This window comes from Oryctolagus cuniculus, chromosome 19, assembly GCF_964237555.1.
Source record: "Oryctolagus cuniculus chromosome 19, mOryCun1.1, whole genome shotgun sequence".
Classification (NCBI taxonomy): domain Eukaryota; kingdom Metazoa; phylum Chordata; class Mammalia; order Lagomorpha; family Leporidae; genus Oryctolagus; species Oryctolagus cuniculus.
In genome coordinates this window covers 40700322-40723545 of record NC_091450.1, presented here as the reverse complement: position 1 = coordinate 40723545, position 23224 = coordinate 40700322, and the positions used below count along the sequence as shown (strand labels likewise).

Below are 23224 nucleotides of genomic sequence, written 5' to 3'. Positions count from 1 at the left end.
TGCGGGGGCCCGGGCCGCGGGCGGGAGAGCGCCTGGCTCTAGGTCTCCAGGGGGCAGAACCGGCCAGGCCAGCTTGGGCTCGAACCCGGCTGTGCCTCCCTCGGCTGCACCTGGCGGCCCGGGTTCAACTTCCTCACCGCGTACTGGGGAGGGGGAGGCTCATAGGCGCAGGAAGCACTGAGGCAGACCCGAGCTTACCCTGGGCAAACTCTCGGCCGGGGCTCCACCCCCACTCTGTCCAGGGTCCAGCTGCCTGGCCCCAGGGGGACCTCCCCGAGGGTCACTGGTGCGACCCGGGCAGGTGCAAGGCACCACCCCCACGGGCCACGGTTCTGGGGTTCGGCTCAGGCCTCAGTGAGGTGAGGGCCAGGATGGGGGGGCGCAGAGAGGGCTGGCCTTTGCACCTCCTGGCTTGGAGGTTGTCTGGGGCTGGGCCCAGGAAAGCAAAGTGCTTCTAGATTCTTCCCAGAGAGCTTTGGGTCGGACACACTGCCGGGCAGCAGCCAGAGAAATCTGCCTATCTCAGGACTGAGGAGGGGCTGGGTCTGCCCCGAAAGTGGGCGGTCCCCGGAGCGAGCCCACCCCGGCCTCCGCTCGGTGGAAAGACCGCGGCAACAGAGTTTATAAATATATAACTATATTTATTTTGAATATTAAATAGTTTTTAAATTACAAGCAATTTATCGAATCACACTATGCATCAATATACAGTAAAAATCTTACAATTTAAAAATGTACACAATTCAAACTGGAAGTTCGGTAACATATTGCCGTGAACCTCTCTTGACTGTTAGAGCACGGTGGGGGCGGGGCGGCACCCCAGGACCCCGCTCCGCCCCACGCAGCACCCGTGGGCTCGTGCCCGAGGCCCCGCACAGGCTGTTGGTGAGCCGACGCTGTCCGCGCACCCCTGCCAGTTCACTTCTATGCTAAAGCCGCATCTTCCCGCCGGGATGACCGAGACTGACCGAGACTGACCACCGAGACCACCGCCCAGGCCCATCCCCACCGAGTTCCTGGCCCAAGGGCACCGTGCACACACGGTTTAAGGCTACTTCTCATAAGGCTCGGCGTCCGGAGGGTGACCCTTCCACGCGGTCCGGCGGCAGACAGGCTGTTCTGGACGAGCCGCCTCCCTGGGAACACGCGCGCCTGTGCCTCAGGACCCGGCCACCGCTCGGCCTCCCCTGTGGTTCCGGGAGCAGGGGCTGGGGAGCGCTGTCTGGGCCCTGGGGCTGGGCCGTCTGAGAACAGGGATTCGCATCTAGTGGGAGTGAAATGGAGGTGACAGCGTTTTTACTCGGAGTCTCAGATACACAAACTGCACCAGGGTGAGGGTGACGACGCACTCGCTCTCCCTCGCAGGGCTCGCCCCGGAACCCTGCGCTGCAAGGCGGCTGCCGTGGCTGTGCTGGGCGCACAGACGCTGGGCGGACAGTGGCAGAACCACTGCGCTGGGTCTCAAGGGTATTGCTCGAGGTTTCACTGACGTCGTCTACTGTAAATGCAGTCTTCTCCATGCAACACCACAGACCTCCCCCCACCGCAGTGTATAAAATGGTTTCTTTGTTTTGGCAATTAATCGTGAGAGCAGTATGGCCTTGAAATGAATAAAAATGGGAATGATGCCGTTGAAGTCTCCTTCATCGCGGTGGGGAAGGTACGGCCCCCAAACCCCAGTCAGCGAATGGTGTGAGCGGCCGGCGGCTGCGCACAGGCAGCGAGCCCCGGATGCCTCCAGCCACGATGGTCGGCGCTCGGACGGATGTGGCAGGAACGCATCCCGGAGTGGGGTGGGGGGCGCCGTCTCCGTCCTGAGGCCCCCTGCTCTGGAAACTTATTGCTGCAGATCAACCTTCAGAGCGAGCTGGCCGGCCCGAGGCCATGGTGTGCACGCCACCCGGCCGGACCTGAGGCCACAATGCGCCGTGTGAACTGGCCCAGTGCACACCACCCAGCCGGACCCGAGGCCACAATGCACCGTGTGAACTGGCCCAGTGCACGCCACCCGGCCGGACCCGAGGCCACAATGCGCCATGTGAACTGGCCCTGCACACGCCAGCCGGCCGGACCCGAGGCCACAATGCACCGTGTGAACTGGCCCTGCACACGCCATCCGGCCGGACCCGAGGCCTCAACGCGCTGTGTGAACTGGCCCGGCCCACGCCCTCGTCACCTTCCTGTCGCCCCAGGCACCGCGCCGGCTCAGCGCAGGGCAGGGTAGGAGGGAGGAGGCCGTGCTGGCTGCTGAGGCTACGACGTGGTCCCTGTCCCTGTCAGAGCTGCCGGACCTGGCGAGTCCCCCGGTTACAAAGAGGCTGGCCGCACGTGGCGAGGCTTGGTGCAGGAAATTCATCCTGAAGGTGTTTTTCCAAAGTCAAATCTGACCCATGAAGCAGATGGACAGAACTCAACGGCCCGCGACAGCTGCAGTCCCTCGCAGACGCCTCCTCCAGGCAGTGGCTCCAGCACAGGGACCCAGGGGCACGGCGGGGGGCACGCTGGCCTGGCTGGACCCTCAGCTCCTCGGAGAGGCCGCGGGCCACGAGACAGAGCCGCAGGGACGGAGCAGGGATCTGGACTCATTCAAAGCATTTCCTAAGAGAACGTGAGCACCGACGACCAGAACCACGGCTGCCTAGGGGGAGGGAGTACCGTGCGTGCGGTCCCGACAACTCCAGACACAGCGGACACTCAAATACTGACGCTTTACAGGCACCATGCAGAGCAGACAGACCGTGAAACAGAAGAATCACACCAGTGGGCAGCACCAGCTCGACCTGCCTCACTCTCCATGAGTAATTTCAGGTTCTGTACAGTCCTGGGGACGCCGAGAACATGTGTCCACAGTGCGGTTACAGAAGCAGTGTAGGTATGGCTCACTCGTGACCACTCCCCTGGCACGCCCTCCATGGCACCCGTGCCAAGACTGGGACTCCTGGGCAGGGTACAGGGCGCCTCCAGGGAGGACGGACCCGCGGCCTGGCGTGCGCAGCCTCCGTGGGACACCTGTGCCTGAGCACCCCGCGGGCTCCCCGCAGGCCCCGGCGGGGACGGAGGTCAGGGCCACCTCCCTCTACGCCTCCGGACTGCTTCCCAGCTCCCGTCAGCACACGGCGGCGGCCGCCGCTCGGCTGGTCGTCCCGAGCACGGCCGTCTAATCCTTGTCTCCGTCTTCACTGCTTCCTGTTCGGGACAGAGACAGTGACACGACCAAGTGAGCATCTGCCAGTGCCCAGCACGGCCGGCGGCGGCGAGGGCGCTTATCTCTGCGGCACGGCAGAAAGGGAACCCAAGCCGGGCACCACCACCACCACCACCACCCCCGCCACGGTGGCACCTGCCAGAGGCTCCCACGCACATCTGCTCAGCTCCCACAGCCCTGACACACACACCTGCACGACACCCAGCGCCAGCCAGGTCAGCGGGCGTGCCGAGCCGGCACACGTGAGACACGGTGCAAACACAGATAAAAGCTCTTTAGGTCTTGTGTTTACTATTTGATCTGTAAACTCTAAGTCAAAAAATGTGCCTATTAACACTTATCTTTCAACCTAGGCGTGGGAGGGCCCTCTCTCCAGACACGACACTTCAAATGGACCCCGCCAGGGGTTCCCAGCAGCCTCTGGGGTCATGAGAGACCAAGACTTAATGGCAAAGTCAACATTCCCAGGGGAAGAGCCTGGGCCCGACGCCAAACCCCGGGTCAACAGCCGCTAAGGCGCGCACCTTGGGGAAGGAGAGAGGCAGGAGGGCGCACACCACGCATGGCGAGGAAAGGAAGGTGGCGCCCCCCCGGGCAGGTGCCTAGGCACCCCGAGCCGGGACACCAGGCTCCTGGCTCCAGCCCCGCTCACGGCCCAGCCGGAGCAAGCAGGACAAGCCCGGGAGAGGCAGAGACCTAACGCGGCCAAGGCCATAGTCAAGATCATGTGGGCTTCATAAAGCAAGCACCAAGGAGGCAGCACCCTGAGGTGCAGCGGGGAGGCCCCTCTCACCTCCCTGCTCCATGTCCGAGTCCGTGAGGTGTGTGAGGGAGAAGCTGGCGATGTCGGCGGGGGAGATGGAGAAGCGGGAACAGGGCGCCGGGGGCGGCCAGCTCTGCTCCGCGCTCCGGGCGGGCGGCGGCGGGGAGAAGTACTTTGATGTCTGCAGGGAAGGCTTCGAGGCCAGGAGGCTGCTCGTCGTCTTTGACATGAAAGGGTCTGGGGAGAAGTCGTCGTCCCATTCAAAGCCTCCACCTGGAAGGGACAAGCACAGCCCTCCCTCATCACTCGCAGGTGAACACGGAGGGGCACAGGTGTGCTCGCCCCACAGGTGGCAGGGCCCGCTCCCCGGTGTCGCCCTCTGAAAACCTTCACATCGTCCAGAGCCCCAAGAGCCCTGACACGACCAGTGAGGTGACGCACCTTCGTCATCTGTGGAACTTTCGGAGTTGATGCACCTGCTCAGGTAGGGCGGACCTGCAGGCAGCGCCGGGCTGCTGGGCTCGGGACCACGCGCCTCCCCCACGCAGGGCCCCAGCTCCTTGGTCGGGGTCTCCTGGAAAGCCAAACAGAATCCTCATCAGCTGACGTGGGAAGGCACCTGGGTGAGCGCAGGCCGGCCGGCAGCTACATCTGGAAACAGGGGCCGTCGCCGTCCTGGCTGGGGTGGGGCTCCTGCCGCAGGATTCAGTCCCCTCTGCCTCCAACAGCCCCGCCTGCACTCGGCCCCCCCCCAACACCCCCGCCTGCACTCAGCCCCCCCTCCAACACCCCCGCCTGCACTCGGCCCCTCTCCAACACCCCCGCCTGCACTCGGCCCCCCCCCCAACAGCCCCGCCTGCACCCGGCCCCCCTCCAACATCCCTGCCTGCACTTGGCTCCCCCTCCAACAGCCCTGCCTGCACTCAGCCCCCCCCCAACACCCCCACCTGTACTCGGCCCCCCCAACAGCCCCGCCTGCACTCAGCCCCCCCTCCAACAGCCCCGCCTGCACTCGTCCCCCCCCAACAGCCCCGCCTGCACTCAGCCCCCCCCCAACAGCCCCGCCTGCACTCAGCCCCCCCTCCAACACCCCCACCTGTACTCAGCCCCCCCCAACAGCCCCGCCTGCACTCGGCACCCCCCCAACAGCCCCGCCTGCACTCGGCCCCTCTGCCTCCGGCTCTCAGGGCACAGGGGCTTCTGGTGCCCGCTCGCCTCCGGCCTCCACCTGTGGGGCTCCCAGCCCACGCAGCTGCGGGCTGGCCAGTGCCTCTAACTCAGGGGGCAGCTTCCTGTGCACCTGGGCCAGCGCTGCCTGTGCAGGAAGGGCACAGCCTGGCACCGGACACCAACCAGGGAGGTGTCGGGGACATCACAGAAGAGTCGTCCACAAAGCTGCCCCTCACCCCAGCCACACTCAGCTCTGACCCCACCGCGACGCCAGAGCTGTGACAAGGGGACGGGACGGGGCGGGGCGCAGCACAGGCTCTGAAAGGGGAACCAAGACTGAAACCGCAACCCACAGCCCGGTCGAGGCCCGAGACGGCAACGCCGACCTTCTCCACAGAATCTGAACAAGACGCCGGACTGCGGAACGCGATGTGAGGGTACACGATCTGAAACCACTCGGCACACGGAGAACCTGGAACGGCTGGGCTCCCGCCGAGGCCAAGACCACGCCCGCCGTGGGGTCCCTGGAGACAGCGTCACAGTCGCCGCACAGGGAAGGACCAGCTCCCAGGAAGCGGACAGAAACATCGTCTCGGCGCAAGAACGGAGCATAGAGAACAGGATAATGCAGATTTCAGGACAGAGAAACGCAAGCGAAACTGTAGCGCTCCCCGGACCACACACCCAGCAGCCCCACCAAGAGCGAAGAAAAACAGCTGCAGCAGAAAGGCGGGGCGCCCCGAGCGAGCGCAGGGGAGGAGAGGACGCGGGGAGACACGAGTGTCTCCAACTGGCGGGCCACAGCAGTGGGAGGCTTGCACAGCCAACCCGCTGAGCGCTGAAGACCAAGAAGATGCCGTGAAAGCTGCTGGAGACCGACGCCGCCTGCTCGAGGGGAAACACGACGGCAGGTGTCTCACGGGAAACACGGGGCCAGAGAAGTGGCGCTGGCCGTAAAGAGAGAAAACCAGAGAGAGCACTGCTCAGGAGCCAGTGCGTGCGCGCCAGACAGAATCGCAGAGAGTTGTTGTCGGGACCAAAACGGGAAAGAGGAGACCGTGAAACAAACTCCTTCAGTCACTGTAGAAGCAAGAATTGATCTAGGCAGTTAGGGTACTCTGCCTTCCTATCTGCGGGTTAACGCCCTGGCCTGAGGCGCTGGCATCCCATATGGGCGCCGGTTAGAGACCCAGCTGCTCCACTTCCAATCCAGCTCTCTGCTGTGGCCTGGGAAAGCAGTAGAAGATGGCCCAAGTCCTTGTGCTCCTGCACCTGCATGGGAGACCCGGAGGAGGCTCCTGGCTCTGGATCGACGCAGTTCCAGCCGTTGTGGCCAACTGGGGAGTGAACCAGCGGATGGGGGACCTCTCTCTCTGCCTCTCCTCTTCTCTCTGTGTAACTCTGACTTTCAAATAAATAAACCTTTGAAGGAAAAAAAAAAAAAGTAATTAAATCTTCTGAATTAGTGGCCGGCGCTGTGGCACAGCGGGTTAAAGCCCCAGCCTGCAGTGCCGGCATCCCATGGGGGCGCAGGTTCAAGTCCCAGCTGCTCCACTCCTGATCCAGCTCTCTGCTATGGCCTGGGAAAGCAGAAGAAGATGGCCCAGGTGCTTGGGCCCCCTGCACTCACATGGGAGACCTGGAAGAAGCTCCAGGCTACCAGTTTCGGACTGGCCCGACTCCAGCTGTTGCGGGCATTTGGAGAGTAAAGAAGCACTATAACTCCACCTTTCAAATGAATAAATAACTTTTTAAGATACACACACACACACACGAGACAGGATGGGCACTGTGGCACAGGTTCAATGGCCATGCGGGGCTCCGGCATCCCATGTCGGAGAGCCTGGTTCAAGTCTCCTCTGCTTCCAATCCAGCTGCCAGCTCACGCACACCCTGGTCCCTGCCACCCATGGGATGCACCCAGATGGAGCTCCAGGCTCCAGGCTCCATCCTGGCCCAGCCGCGGCTGTTGTGGGCATTCAGGGAATGAACCAACAGATGAAAGATCTCTCTCTTTCCCCGTTTCTTCCTGGTTTTCTAATAAACAAATCTAAACACACACACACACACACACACACACACAATCTGATCTTCAGGGCCTGTGTGGGCACTGCCAGGACAATATCAAGAGAAAGGCCCACATGTTTTGTATCCTACACCTTTTTTATTTTTTTAAAGATTTTATTTATTTGAAAGATAGAGTGACGGAGAGGGAGGCAGGGGGAGACAGAGGTCTTCCATTCACTGGCTCACTTCCCAAATGGCCACAACAGCCAGGGCTGGACCACGCTGCAGCCAGGAGCCAGGAACTCCATCCTGGTCTCCCCCACGGGTGCAGGGGCCCAAGGACTTAGAGCGTCCCCTGCTGCTTTGCCGGACGATCAGCAGAGAGCTGGACAGGAAACAGAGCAGCAGGACCCAAATCAGTGCTCTGACAGGGGAAGCTAGAATCACAGGAGGCGGTCTGACCCACTGTGTGCCAACATGGGCCCCTCTACCCTCTCTTCTACACGTGAAACACTAGGATAAGCTGGCTGAAAAGCATGTCTACTCCTTAACCCCTGGAACAACCCACTACACACACTACAGACAGAGAGGATGGGTAGTGAAAATCACCATGGGTAAGTTAACATTAGAACACAGGGTTTTGGGGCCAACATTGTGGTACAGCAGGTATAGCTGCTGCCTGCAATGCCCACATCCCACATGGGCACTGGTTCAAGTCCTGGCTGCTCCACTTCCGACCCAGCTCTCTGCTATGGCCTGGAAAAGCAGCAACAGATGGCCTAAGTGCTTGGGGCCCTGCTACCACAGGGGAGACCCAAATGAAGCCCCTGGCTCCTGGCTTTGGCCTGGCCCACCCTGGCTGTTGCAGCCATCTGGGGAGTGAACCAGTGGATGAAAGATCTCTCTCTCTCTCTCTCTCTCCCTCTCTCTCTCTATCTTTCCTTCTCTCTCTCTGTAACTCTTTTTTTTTTTTTTTTTTTTTTTTTTTTTGACAGGCAGAGTGGACAGTGAGAGAGAGAGAGACAGAGAGAAAGGTCTTCCTTTGCCGTTGGTTCACCCTCCAATGGCCGCCGCGGCCGGCGCGCTGCGGCCGGCGCACCGCGTTGATCCGATGGCAGGAGCCAGGAGCCAGGTGCTTTTCCTGGTCTCCCATGGGGTGCAGGGCCCAAGCACCTGGGCCATCCTCCACCGCACTCCCTGGCCACAGCAGAGGGCTGGCCTGGAAGAGGGGCAACCGGGACAGAATCCGGCGCCCCAACCGGGACTAGAACCCGGTGTGCCGGCGCCGCTAGGCGGAGGATTAGCCTAGTGAGCCACGGCGCCGGCCCTCTCTGTAACTCTTGCAAGTAAATAAATAAATCTTTAAAAAAGGGACAGGTTTTCAGAAGAGAGTAAAAAAAAAGAAAGAAAGAAAACACCCTTCATCTGGCTATATTCTATCTTGGAGAAACTCATGTAAGAAGTTCAAAGGTGACAAAATACAGCCTAGGCAAATGCCGATCAACAGAAACCTGGAGCAGCTACGTGAGTATCGGACAGGGCGGGATAAGGGACGTCACGTGATGACCAGAAGGCCCATCTCCCAGGAAGACAGCACCGTCCTGGCTGTACAGGCCCTACCAGGGCTGCGAAAGCTGACGGAAACGCAGAGAGTGAGATACAAACGTAGCACGATGGCGGGAGACTTCAGCACCGCTACCTCAGCAACGCGAAAAACCAACTCTGACACGGAGGAGACGAACCACGCTGCCAACCGGTGAAATCTGCCAGGGCGAGAACGGGAGTCCACTCAGCGGAAGGCACACTGCGCCGAAACGAAGCCAGACAGGCTATGTCGTCCACCCACGATGGAAGCAGCCCGGAAAGCCTAGAAACCACTGAGAGGAAAGGCACGAGGACACCTGTATGTAGCCTTTGGCAGTTGAGCTCTGCGCTCGTAAATAATCCACGAATCAAAGAGGGCAGCTCAGGAAATACAGTGACTGGCGGTGAGCGCCACTGAAAAGGCCACACGCCCCCACGGGCGGCACGCAGACGGCAGTTAGGGCATCACAACGCCGACACCGGAAAAGAGGCCACACACCTCGGCTTCCACCTCGGGAGTGCAGAACAAGAAACCCAAGCTAAACGGAAGGAAAGGAACAATAATGCCAGAAGTCACCGAGACAGAAGAGAGAAATGATAAAGGAAAAAATCCCGGAAAAGCAGCTCTTTGGGAAGACGGACAGGCCCACGCCATCTGTTCCAGGAACTACTCAGGTAAGGGGGAGAAATGCTTCCCAACTCACGAGAACAGCACAGCCCTGACACCAAAATCTAGCGGGTAAAGCGGCCGCCTGCGGTGCCGGCATCCCATATGGGCGCTGGTTCGAGCCCCAGCTGCTCCACTTCCAATCCAGCTCCCTGCTGTGGCCTGAGAAAGCAGCAGAAGATGGCCCAGGTCCTTGGGCCCCTGCACACATGTGGGAGACCCAGAAGAAGCTCCTGGCTCCTGATCGGCACAGCTCTGGCCATTGTGGCCATTTGGGGAGTGAACCAGCGGGTGGAAGACCTTTCTCTCTCTCTCTCTCTCTCTCTCTCTCTCTCTCTGCCTCTCCTTCTCTCTCTGTAACTCTTTCAAATAAATAAACCCAAACCCAAACCCCTGGGTGGAGCCTGAGAATGATCACTCCTCCAAAGCGGCAACCGTGCTGCGTCTTCCAAAGCCACAGAAGGTCACACTGCAGTCCGAAAGGTGGGCATGAGCGACCCCCCGCCCCGCCCCACATCCACCTCCCGGGACCCTCAGGCTCCGGAGCAGCGGCACCGTGTCTGCCCATGACACAGGCGCTGAGGGCGGACACAGGAGGCTCCCTTCTCCCTTCTGCTCTCAGCAGAAGACGGCCCCTTATCTCCCAAGGCACAAAGCTTCCCGGCTCAGACGTGTGCGAAGCACAAGACGCAGGAGGGAGGACAAGGCGAAGGGCGCTCCCGGGCTAGCGGCATCTTCTGGCCCGCGGTGGACCCCAGGCCCAGCAACCAGGACCGAGCTGCACTTGCAAAGTGCATTCAAAGGCTACAGACAGGAAGCAGACGGCTAAAGAGGATGAGCGCAAGTCCTCTGCCGTCTGAGCAGGGCCCTCCGAGCAGTCTGCTCCAAGGCAGGCAAAGAGGACGGGCGGAAGGGTCGCAGGGCGGCTGCTGGGGGCTGTCCCCAGAGACACCGGCCCCACCGCGAGGTCCTAACCAGTCGGACTGTTACGTCAGGGAGACCCTGCCGGGTGGTCAGGAGCACATCGGGTCTCCCTCACTTCACTGAACAAACCCCACCACACGTCTGCCTCAGAAGGACAAGGGGAAAGACGGGCCGCCCTCAGCTTCTCGACCCATGCCGCGACTCACGCGCACGCACACTGCCTCCCCGCCAGGGGTACCTGGTCAAACAGGTAGACCGTGACGTCGTCGAAGAACGTGACGGCCTTCTTCTCCCTCTTCCAGTCCTCGGGCAGCGGCCCGGCAGGCACGGCCGCGGCCGGCTTCAGCAAGCTCCGCAGGTGCCTGCCGTCGTCCTCGCTGAGGACCACGGGCACCGGGTGCTCCAGCTCGTCCTCCGACTCCGAGCTCAGGCTGTGCAGGTCGAAGGCCCGCAGGTCATCGTCCGAGTCGTCGCTGTTCTCGTCCTCCTCGTCCGCGTCCATGCCGTCCTCGGTCAGGTCGAGCGCCCCGGTCACGCTGAGTTTCCCCAGGTACTTCCCCTCGATGTCCGGCTCCTTGAGCTTGGGGCCCTCGGCGTGGCAGGACAGGGACTTGGCCGCCGCCGAGTGCGTGTAGGCCAGGAGCTCGTTGGTGTTGGTGCCAGTGGAGGCAAGGGTGCAGGGCTGATCTTCCGGGGCCTCAAAGTCGTCGCTGCTGCTGAGCTCCGAGTGCCACAGATTCAAGGGGCTGCCAGCCTCGTCTTCCGCAGGACACACCTCTCCAGAGACGTCGGCCCGGGCCGGCTCCAGCTCGGCTCCCGACTCCAGGCCACTGGGATCTTGCAAAGCGGATGAGCAGCCTGGGTCTGACTGGCTGCCGCCGGCTTCCAGGCAACCGCCCAGGACACCGGGGCTCTGCTCCTGCTCTGGAACTACCGGCTCGGGCGGGGGCTGACCCTCGACCAACACCACGGCTGGCACGGAGGTGCCTGGGGCCTCCTCGGCCTTCCGGTCAGGTTCAGAGTCGTTATCTGAGAAGTACGCCGAGTCCCGGTAGGAGCCCTGGGAGCCCGGCGCACACGTCTGTGCGGTCACTTCGGCGCCTCTCTGGCCATCGCCTGCGTCTGAGACGACAATGACCGGGTTGGGAGGCAAAGCACTAGGAGCCCCGTCGCCGGCTGCGGCCGAGTCTGTGGCACCCTCAGGGGCGGGATGCAGGGTCCACTCCGGAGACTCCAGGTTCTCAGTCTCGTAGCCGCTGTCCGCCGGCTTCTCCGGGGCCGGCAGCTTCTGAGGCGTGTGGGAGCCTAGGGGACCCAGCAGTGTTTCCTGGACATCCATGGAATCCAGGGAGTCGGGCGTCTCCAGAGACTGCTCGGAGGTGGGGATGGGCGTGGCCAGGCTGTCCTCCAGGAGGCTGTCCTGACTGGTAGAGTCGGAGGACAGCACGGACGCCAGGCCTGCTCCTTTGGCGTTCTCAAGCTGACTCACGGTCACCACCATATCCGGGCTCTTACTGCCAGGGTCTCCCGGGCACTCCTCAGCCCGGCTCAGGTCCAGGAGGCCGGCCCCCGTGCCTGCCTGCCCGGCACCACCATCGCTCTGTCTCAGGGCCTCCTCCGCAGGCTGGGACCCATCGCCTGCCCTGGCGGGGCTGGCATCCACAGGGAGATGGTCCACTGGGACAGTCACGGGCTCTGGACATGTGTCCTGGCAGGGATGGTCCCCGGGGATGCTGACCTCCCTGGGCTGCAGGGAGGGGGCCGGGGGCTCACTGGGAGGCGCCCCTTCCGAGTGGAGCAAGGCCACGGGGGCCTGCGCGTCAGGGGAAGACAGCGCCGAGGGGCTTGGTGCATGGCTGCCTGCGTCCTTACTCCTGCTGTCCCGGCACAAGGACGGCCCCAGTTCACCGTCCGTGAGCTTCAGCTCGGCGTCTGAGGCGTTTCCGTGCGAGGTGTCCCACGACGCGGTGACGCCCGCGTCCGGATGCGCCGCCTGGAGGTCACGTGGGTGCTCCGGGCCAGGCAGCGGGCCCCTGAGCAGGTTCTTCTCTTGGAGAAACACAAAGTTTTCTGACAGCTCCTGAGCGCTCAGCGGGTCGAGAGGCCCGTCCAGGAGCGAGCGGGCCGCCGGCTCTCGGGGCTGCTCCGAGCCTGAGCTCAGAGGGGCCGCCTTCGGGTCCACCTGAGCACCGTTTACCTCCATCAAGTCAAACATCTTCTGGTGGCCGGGCAGGTCCTCGGGTTTGTCCAGGTCACTGAAGATGCCGAGGAACGGGCTGTCGTGGCCCCCGGCCACACGCAGCTCCTCAGCCAGGCTGGGCTCCTTGGGCTCTGCGCCGCTCTGGAAGAAGTCCTCGTCGGTGCTGGACTCCTCCAACTCCAGGCCCCGGAGGGCTGGGAACGGGGGCGCCTCGACGCCCGGCCCATCGGGGTTTTCCAGCTCGGTCGTGAGCAGGGCGGGCGGGTAATCAAGCTCCACGTGGCCGCCGCTCTTCTCCTCTAGCTGGATGTAATAGTCGCTTCCAACGGACAGGTTGTGGGCGTCAAAGACAGGAAGCACGCCGGGGGCCCGCAGGGGCGCCTCCTGGCCGCTGTCGTCCTGTGTGCCGGGCCCCGGCTCCGCGCGCGAGCTCTCGAACACTTCGACGGGGAAGAACATGCTCGTGTAGGACAGGGCCTCGTCGGGGTGGCCGCGGCCGTGCTCCTCGAAGTGGTCGTGCTTGGCGGCCTCCCACACATACTCGAAGCTCAGGCCCTGGCTCGTCTCGGTCACAGTGAGGACCTCCTCCATCTCGCGGCCCAGGCGGTCGCGGGCAAAGTGGTCGAGGATGGGGAAGGCGGCGTTGCTGGCCGCGTCTCTGCTGTGCACGCTGGGCTTCAGGGTGTTCCACTGCTGCTCGAAGTCCACCTCCGAGTCCCGCTGGTTCTGCATACGCAGGTAGGTCAGCAGCCGGTGCACGTCCTCGGCCGCCGGCCTCTTGTCGGGGGACTGCCAGCACAGCTGCAGCACCTCGTACCTGGGCACGGGCAATGGGAGAGGCCATCAGGAGAGCGACGGCGAGGCGACAACACCCCAGGGGCCCCCACACCCACATCCCCGCCCGGTGTGCTCCAGCTCCACCTCGGGGCGAGGGAAGAAGAAACGGCTGGCCCACTACTTCAATCTGTCTGCTCTGTCGCTTGGTCTTCTGGTGTCCGACCAGTGACTCACTCACTGAACTTACAAACAGCCTGAATGCGCTCTCCATTCAAAACCACTGCCACGGGCCCGGCGCCGTGGCTCACTTGGTTAATCTTCCGCCCACGACGCCGGCATCCCATATGGGCGCCGCTTCTAGTCCCGGCTGCGCCACTTTCAATCCAGCTCACTGCTATGGCCTAGGAAAGCAGAAGAAGATGGCTCCAAGTCCTTGGGTGCCTGCACCCGCGTGGGAGACTGGGAAGAAGCTCCTGGCTCCTGGCTTTGGATCAGCATAGCTCCGGCCACTGCGGCCATTTGTGGAGTGAACCATCAGCAGATGACCACTCTCTCTGTCTCTCCCTCTCGCTGTCTGTAACTCTACCTCTCAAATAAAATAAATAAAACCTTAAAAACAAAACAAAACACTGCCACAGGTACTCTGTTTACTCTGTCTCACATTTTAAGATTTACTCCTTTTATTTTGGGAGAATTCACACGGACACATCTGCTGCCTGGTCCCCTGACCTCAGGCAACCCTGCAGCCTTCCACAGCCGCAGGCTTCCTGTGGGGGTCGCAGAGCTGAGAGCAGAGTTACAGGGTCTCAGCTGACCACGGCCGACAGCCTCTCAGCACGGATGCTCACACGGCCCCTAGCACCCTGGGGAACTGAGATGGTCCCAACGTGGGCACCACGATTCCAACACGACGCCCACTGGACATGCAGTGGTGTAGGCCACGGTGGGCAGACACAGGAACTGGCCTGAAGGCCCTCGGGAAAAGCAACTCTGCGCTGCAGGCGTCATTCTGAGGCGCAGTGCCCCTGTGTCTACACAGCACGCCCACAAACCACCGCGTTTTAAAACAATCCCCCGGGGAAACGCCCTGCTGCCATCTCTAAGTAGCTCAGACCGAAACTTCTTGATTGGGTGCAGTACATGAATCTTGTTGATCGTAAGTATTTTTCTTTTCTTTTTTTAAAGGTTTATTCATTTATTTGAGAGGCAGAGTTACAGAGAGGGAGACACAAAGAAGGAGGTCTTCCATCTGCTGGTTCACTCCCCAAGTGGCTGCAATGGCCAGAGTTAGGTCCATCCAAAGCCAGGAGCCAGAAGCTTGGCACCTCTTCCAGGTCTCCCATGCAGGTGCAGGGGCCCAGGCACCTGAGCCATCTTCAGCTGCTTTCCCAGTACATTAGCAGGGAGCTGGATTGGAAGTGGGGAAATGGGGATTTGAACCAGCGCCCATATGGGATGTTGGTGCCACAGGCAGAGGCTTAACCTACTACACCACAGCGCTGACAGTATTTTTCAAAAATACTGAATTCTGGAGCCAGCATTGTGCTGCAGCACACTAAGCCACCACCTGTGACAACAGCACCTGTACAAGCGCTGGTTCAAGTCCAAGCTGCTCCACTTCCAGTTCAGCTGCCTGCCAATGCGCTGCGAAAGCAGCAGATGGCACAGTATCTGGGCCCCTGGCAGTCACGTGGGAGACCTGGATGGAGTTCCAGGCTCCTGGCTTTGGCCTGGCCCAGCCCCAGTGGTTACGGCCATTTGGGGAGTGAGTCAGAAGATGCAAGATCTCTCTCTCCCCCTCTCTATGTAATTCTGCCTTTCAAATACATGAGTCTTTAAAAACAGTAATAAATTCCAATAACACATGCTCATTCTTAGATCTGTTCTGAATAATGTACAGACGATTGCTTTTGTAGCATTTCTGTTTACAAACAGGAAACACAGGAGTGACACCCATCGGGGAAGGGGGCAGGGGCACAGCCACCCACCATCTGTCGGAGTGGGGCTGCTCCAGCCGCGGCTTGGGGAGCCTCTCGTGCCGCTCCCGGATGACCTGGTGGAGGACGTCCATGTTGGACAGGCTGGCGTAGGGCTGGGCGGCGCCATCCAAAAGCTCCCAGAGTGTCACGCCCAGGGACCTGTGGAGAAGAGGAAGCCATGAGCTCTCCCTCCCTTCAGGGCTCAGGTTTTCCACACCCTGTGCTGGCGGCAGTTTAAGGACGAGGTGTGCACTGAGAGGTCATTATTAATAAGATCCCAGCGAACAGCAAAGAAAAAGAGAGCCGTTTCTGTTAAATGAGAGACGAGAAGGCCCAGCCTCCTATGTGCTAACAGTTCTGGCCAGCACAAGATCATGCAGAACAGACAACAGGCACGCTTACAGGGACGTGGTACTGTCACTGCCAACTTCTAAGACTCAAATTATTTGAAAGACCATCAGGGTATATATTTTTTTAAGGACTTATTTTTTATATATTTGAAAGACAGAGTTACAGTGAGAGGTAGAGAGAGAGAGACAGACAGACAGATAGACAGGGAGGTTTCCATCTGCTGGCTCACTCTCCAAATGGCCACAACCTCCGGAGCTGAGCTGATCTGAAGCCAGAAGCCAGGAGCTTCTTCTGGGTTTTCCACTTGGGTGCAGGGCCCAAGGACTTGGGCATCTTCTACTGCTTTCCCAGGAGCATTAGCAGGGAGCTGCATCAGAAGTGGAACATCTGGGACTAGGACACAGGGGCTGCAGGCCAGGGCTTTAACCCACTGCGCCACAGCACTGCCCCCATCAGGATGTTTCAAGTTTGACAAAATAGGGGCTGGCACTGTGGCGTAACAAGTTAAGCTGCTGCCTGCTAGGCTGGGACCCAGCACGGATGCTGGTTCATGTCCCAGCTGCTCCACTTCCATTTCTGCTCCCTGCTAATGCACCTGAGAAAGCAGCAGAAGATGATGACCCACGTGCTTGGGCCTCTGCAACCATGTGGGAGACCGAATGGAGCTCCTGGTCCTGGCTTCCGCTCGGCCCAGCCCTGGCCGTCGTAGTGACTGGGACAGTAAACCAGGGGATGGATGCTCATCATTCTCTGGGCTTTTCTCCCTCTCTCCCTGTAACTCTTTCAAATAAATAAATCTTTAAAAAAAAAAAAAAAGACAAAATCAATATCCTAAAATCTGAGTTTTGTGCTAGAAAAAAATTTCCATTGACAACAGCAGTAAATGCCATATGGTATCTAAAATAAATCTCACAGGCGCACAAAAATCTCCTCCCCGTGACACCCACCAGCTGCTGCCCCGACCACGCCCAGGCATCCCGGGGCTTCGCCGCCACCGCAGCGAGAAGCGGCCCGGCCGCGGCGCTCCAGCTCCAGGGAAACCTCCTCTGCTGCTCAGGGGCCGGGCCGGTCCTCTCTGGTCTCTGCACTTCCTTCCCGGCGTCGAATCCTGGGATGTTCCCAGACCAGCCGGTTCCTGGTGCCCTGGGAAGCTTCAAGCAGCACACTGGCACCCACAATCTGCCCTGAGGACCCCAGGTGGACGAAGCCACCCCCAGGGGCGGGCACTGGTGGTTGATGCGACTCTGAGCAGGACTTAGCAGGGAGTGCGGCTGCGCAGCTGAGCGCACCTGACACTGCTCCCACAACGAGAGGTCGGTGAGCGGCAGGGTCAGCGTGGAGGCTGCGCGCGGTTCTGGACTGGCCCAATCTCTGCCCAGCTCCGAGAGTGAGAACACTCTCCCGATAGGGCCTGCACGGGCAGACGACGGCCTCCTCCAGGAGCTTAAGGCCCTGTCAGAGGCCCTGGGCAGTGGACGGTAAAAGCCGCAGGACCGATTGCAAAAACCAGTGTAATCCCACCTTGCCCTGCTCAATCTTGGGCAAAGAACTCCACCCACTTCAATTTCCCTCTCCCAACACAGCCCATTCACAAACCAAGTCCCTCCCCCGGTCACCATCTCTCAGGAGAAAAGGGAACACAGCTCCCCCGCTCCCAGGCCTGCCACCTTTTGGAATCTCCGGAGAGCATCTCCCTCCACCTTGTCCCGTCACTTATCTCCCGCACCCCTCCCCCCCCCCCCGGAGGAAAGACGTCCTGCAGTGGTTACTCCTGTCCCCCAGACTCTGGCATGAGGCAGGGCGATGGCAATCACTCCAGCCTCGGAAACCAGGGCAGCTCTGCCTCTGGCATCGCAGGCCACGTTTTCAGGCCAACAGCACCACCATCTGCCTCCAGGTGACGCATCAAAGGCATCGAGAGAGTGGATGGGCGTGGGGAGTTGCCAGGACTGCACCCACAACTCACAGAGCCAGGCAGAACTGAAACCCCCCAACTTAGGGCTGGGCCTCTGTGGCTGTGGCTACCCAGGTTTGAGGGAGGTGACAGGGTTTGACAGGACAAAGCCCTGCGCCTGCCAAAGGGGGAAATAAACCTGCCCCTGCTTCCTTAGGGAGCGACGGAGCAAGTGAACATACACCTGAGGGGGTGTGTGTGTGTGTGTGTGTGAGTGTGTGTGATGGGGAGGAGGGGACCACAGTCACAGCTGCCCTCACTGGGTTTGCAGCCCCAGCTCCGTGTGTGTGTGTGCATGTGCGCGTGTGTGTTGGGGAGGAGGGGACCACAGACACAGCTGTCCTCACCAGCTTTGCAGCCCCAGCTCTCTGTGTGCATGTGTGTGCATGTGTGTGTGCACGTGAGTGTTGGGGAGTGTGCGTGTGTGTGTGTGTGCGTGTGCGTGTTGGGGAGGAGGGGACCACAGACACAGCTGCCCTCACTGGGTTTGCAGCCCCAGCTCCGTGTGTGTGTGTGCATGTGCGCGTGTGTGTTGGGGAGGAGGGGACCACAGACACAGCTGTCCTCACCAGCTTTGCAGCCCCAGCTCTCTGTGTGCATGTGTGTGCATGTGTGTGTGCACGTGAGTGTTGGGGAGTGTGCGTGTGTGTGTGTGTGCGTGTGCGTGTTGGGGAGGAGGGGACCACAGACACAGCTGCCCTCACTGGGTTTGCAGCCCCAGTTCCGTGTGTGCGTGTGTGTGTGTGCGTGCTGGGGAGGAGGGGACCACAGACACAGCTGCCTGACTGGGTTTGCAGCCCCAGTTCCGTGTGTGCGTGCTGGGGAGGTGGGGACCACAGACACAGCTGCCCTCACTGGGTTTGCAGCTCCAGTTCCGTGTGTGCGTGTGTGCGTGTGCGCGCTGGGGAGGTGGAGACCACAGACAGCTGCCCTCACTGGGTTTGCAGCCCCAGCTCCGTGTGTGCATGTGTGCGTGTGTGCATGTGCGTGTTGGGGAGGAGGGGACCACAGACAGCTGCCCTCACCGGGTTTGCAGCCCCAGCTCCGTGTGTGCATGTGTGCGTGTGTGCATGTGCGCGTGTGCGTGTTGGGGAGGAGGGGACCACAGACAGCTGCCCTCACTGGGTTTGCAGCCCCAGCTCCGTGTGTGCGTGTGTGCGTGTGTGCATGTGCGCGTGTGCGTGTTGGGGAGGAGGGGACCACAGACAGCTGCCCTCACTGGGTTTGCAGCCCCAGCTCCGTGTGTGCATGTGTGCGTGTGTGCATGTGCGCGTGTGCGTGTTGGGGAGGAGGGGACCACAGACAGCTGCCCTCACCGGGTTTGCAGCCCCAGCTCCCTCCATCTGGCTGGGGAAAGGCTGGCCCAGCGCTGTGCCCAGAAGGGGCAAGGCAGGTCCTCTCTGCAGAATCCACCTCCACGCTACAGCTCCAAGAATTCCCACCAAAACAAAGTCCCCGAGGACGCGAGGCCCCATCAAGGACCAGCCCGACTGAGATGTCGCTGACGGGAATTATTTGACACAGATCATAATCCAAGGATAAAAGACTGAAAAAAAAGTAGTAACATAGATACAAAGCTTAATTAGAGACTGAACAACAATCGACACAGCTGAAGAGAGTTCTTTTACAGTTGGGGCAGAATCAGCGGCTGAGGCACCGCACCACCGCCCGCACGGACAATGTGGCAGAGAGAGGCACGGAGACGACACAGAGGGGAGGGACGGGGTGGGCACTGTAGCGCAGCAGGTAAAGCCACCGCCTGCAGTGCTAGCATCGCATATGGGCACCGGTTTGAGACCAGGCTGCTCCACTTCTGATCCAAATCTCTGCTATGGCCTGAGAAAGCAGTAGAAGATGGCCCAAGTCCTTGGGCCCCTGCACCCACGTGGGAAACCCAGAAGAAGCTCCTGGCTCCTGGTTTTGGATCAGCGCAGCTCCAGCCGTTACGGCCACCTGGGGAGTGAACCAGTGGATAGAACACTCTCTCTGCTTCTGCCTCTCTGTAACTCTGCCTTTAAAATAAATTAAAAAAAAAAAATCTTAAAAAAAAAAAAAAAAAAAGGAGGGGATGAGATAGAGACAGAAGATGCAGCTTCAGCCCCGTCTCCCTGCACACTGACGGGAGGGACGATGGGACAGAGGCAGTATTTAAAGGATATGGGCAAGGAAGCTTCCAGAACCACAGATTTGAGGCTCCTAAGAAATCCTAAGCAAAGAAACCACAAATCCACACCCACACACATCAGAGGAAAGCACCCCCCAACACAAATAAAGATCTGAAAAGCAGCTGGAGGGGAAGAGCCACAGGTCTTTCCAACAGCTCTGGTGGAAGGAAGGAAAGCCGACCTGGCAAAACCAGCAAAGAGAGGAAGGCGTCTCCCCCGTGCCGAGGGCAGACTTCCGGGATGAGGGGACAGAGCCACGCGCAGGCCTAGGAAGGCAGCCAGGGCGCCCTGCAGCACGGGTCAGGATCGGGAGAGGCATCCCGAGGGGAAGGGCCAAGATGTACAAAGCGAAACGCAGGAAGCGCAAGGCGGTCCCACTCTGCACGAATCCGGTCACACAGGGATGTGAGAAAGCACTAACACCTCAGAGCATGGCAGCACGACTGGAAGTGCGCGCCCGAGCGTGTGGGTGCACAGCTGGGGTGCAGCAGGCTAAGTCTCCCGCACTGCGCAGAAAGGGGGTCAAGACACAAACTAAGATTAGACGTGAGGGAGGCCCAGGCACACTGGGAATTCCAGGGAAACCAATTAAAGTACGGGAATAGGACACACAGCTCCCAAACGAAGAGAAAAAAGCACGTTACCAAAAAAAAAAAAAAAAATCGAAAGAAGGAAGAGTAGAAAAAGAAAGCATCAAAGAACTCTGCCAAAAAATGCAGCTACAAATTAAGAAAGCTGTGACAGAAACCACTAGTCAAAAGATGTAGACTTATCTTTTTAGCTTCCATGGAACTAAATCCCACAAACCACAGTATTACATAATGGCCCACACCCTGCCCACTTCCCCTCACTCCAGTAAATGTCTCATAAGTATCTTTTATGTGTCAGGCCCAGTGGGAGGCACAGAATAAGAGACAGACTCCACTCCTGCTTCCGCCAGGGAAATGGGTGAGGTATAATTAGGTGTGACATGGCCGTACACCATCCGTCACACTGTCAGCTGCTCCGCCGGTGCTCCGGCACCCGGGGGGGGGGGGGTCACTGTCCCTTACCCAAGGCGGGGAGGGCAGGCCCCTGCAGCGCAGCCTGCACCTACCAGATATTGCTGTATTTGGTGTGGTCTGCCATCAGGACCCTGTCTTGAAATCTGGTGACCAGTTCTGGAGCCGTCCAGCGCAGGGGCAGCATTTTCTTGTCGTCTGTCTCGATGTAGTCCTCCTGTGTGGGCGGAGAGCACAGCCGCACCTGCAGTGAGCTCCATGATCCAATGCCAGGGCATTCTCAGAAAACGCACGCCTAACTCACAACGCACAGCGGGAAACAGAGCGGGCCTCCAGAGTGACTTCCCCGGGCAGAAGCGGGGGCAGGCAGTTTCTCTGAAGCCTCCAGGGCTTCCTGGCCCGCTGTGGGAGCCACAGGTGCCCTTCCTTCCAGGAACAGGAAGAAACGGGGAGCAGGGGCACCCAGCACAACCTCCGAGCAAAACATCTTTCAGAACACACCGGGCCTGCCCTGCGGTGCCAGAGGAGCAGGGGCAGGGGAGGGAGGAGAGCGCAGGGGCCCCGCCTGCCAGTCACCATGCGACATCATGCCAGCGAGTGCTTCACTCTGGGGTCCGAGGAGCACCCAAGGTGGTGGAGCCATGATGGACGTCTGCACAGTGTTATTAAAAAAGCATCCGCCACCGGCGCCGCGGCTCACTAGGCTAATCCTCCACCTTGCGGCGCCGGCACACCGGGTTCTAGTCCCGGTCAGGGCACCGGATTCTGTCCCGGTTGCCCCTCTTCCAGGCCAGCCCTCTGCTGTGGCCAGGGAGTGCAGTGGAGGATGGCCCAGGTGCTTGGGCCCTGCACCCCATGGGAGACCAGGAAAAGCACCTGGCTCCTGGCTCCTGCCATCGGATCAGCGTGGTGCGCCGGCCGCGGCGGCCATTGGAGGGTGAACCAACGGCAAAGGAAGACCTTTCTCTCTGTCTCTCTCACTGTCCACTCTGCCTGTCAAAAAAAAAAAAAAAAAAAAAAAAAGCATCTGCCCACAGGACAGAACAGATGAAACAGGAGGGTGAGCAGCTGACCCCAGGGCAGCACGGGGCTGGGGCACCCACTGGGCCCCACATCAGGCACCTGGTTCTACCGGGCAACCCCCCCAACACACACACACACATGCAGGTGAAAAGCACACCTGCCTCCTCACTCACTCTCTGGGGATCTACTTAGGACAAAGCTTACTGATTCTGAGCCACAGCTTTACTTACCAGGTAACAGAGAAACACTTCTAGGAGGTGTCTGTTATATTACACAGATCACAATTATTGTTGCTTTACATTCACTCTGAGATTCACTATGCACCATTCATCGCATTCTGTACAACCGCATTCAGAAAGCTGTGACAAGCGCTTGGGAACAAAGCCTCGAGGTGCACAGGCAGCCCCCGGAAGCCGGTGCTGGCAGCAGATGCCCGCAGAAAGCCCACCCTGGGCGGTGTCACCGAAAACGGAGGACAGCGCACTTTACTGGAACCTGCATGACAGAGACCCAGATCCACGCGGAACAGAACAGACACCTCTGGCTTACCTTGTACCTGCTGAAGCCTATTCCATAGTCTCCCACTTTCACGTTTAAGTCAGAGGTAAGGTAACAGTTCCTCAGAGCTAAGTCGCTGCAAAGAGAAAGACGGAGGTGAACACCAAGGGGGACCGGCAGCCAGACCTTGCTGAGACCAGCAGGCAGGCGGACGAGGCCGTGTGGCTCTCCCTCCTGAGCCCTCAGCTGAAACTCTCCTTTCACAGAAGAACACTGACGGGTCCTATCCTCAGGTACTGACAGAATGGAGACGATCCCACGTGGGGCAGGCAGCCATGACGCTAAGGGTGAAGACTGCCCCATCTGTACCATGTCCCGCACCAATGCCAGACTGACTCCTTGCTTCCCAGCACGGCAATAGTGACACGGAGAAGAATTCTAGAATACTATTGGCTCGCCCGTCTACCACTTCACAGCAACTTGGAATACTTCAGCAATGAGCTACATGAGTGGAGATGGATAAAGTCAAGACACCAAGCACCTCAGCGGCTGGCAGCATTAGCACGCCTCTCTCTCCGACCTCTCCAAGGGCGTGCCAGCCTCGACACCAGACCCTAGCCCAGTCACTCTCGCCTCTTCCAGGCGCTGCCTCCCCAGAGAGGGGAGGAGGAGACTTACTTAAAACAATTTCCTGATTTAAAACATGAGTCTTAGGCCGGTGCCGCGGCTCACTAGGCTAATCCTCCAACTTGCGGCACCGGCACACCGGGTTCTAGTCCCGGTCGGGGCACCGGATTCTGTCCCAGTTGCCCCTCTTCCAGGCCAGCTCTCTGCTGTGGCCCGGGAGTGCAGTGGAGGATGGCCCAAGTGCTTGGGCCCTGCACCCTGTGGGAAACCAGGATAAGCACCTGGCTCCTGCCATCGGATCAGCACGGTGCGCCGGCCGCGGCGGCCAC

General features: G+C 60.0%; 1 protein-coding gene across 3 annotated transcripts in view; it reads right to left on the bottom strand.

The window, feature by feature from the left end:
* Positions 1-620: 620 nt before the first annotated feature.
* The window catches only part of LMTK2 (lemur tyrosine kinase 2), a 90187-nt gene continuing 67583 nt past the window's right edge, over positions 621-23224 (bottom strand). Inside the window, exons 8-14 of one of the 3 annotated variants that reach the window (XM_051839024.2) lie at positions 22320-22404; positions 20843-20964; positions 15286-15435; positions 10559-13337; positions 4410-4542; positions 3999-4241; positions 621-3186 (exon numbers count right to left, since the gene is read on the bottom strand). In XM_051839024.2, coding sequence (XP_051694984.2) covers positions 3158-3186; positions 3999-4241; positions 4410-4542; positions 10559-13337; positions 15286-15435; positions 20843-20964; positions 22320-22404 — 3541 coding nt within the window. In that variant the 3' untranslated portion in view covers positions 621-3157. Of the gene's footprint in view, positions 3187-3229; positions 3626-3998; positions 4242-4409; positions 4543-10558; positions 13338-15285; positions 15436-20842; positions 20965-22319; positions 22405-23224 lie in introns of those variants that run through there. The other 2 variants (XM_051839022.2, XM_051839021.2) reach the window with 2 other exon arrangements.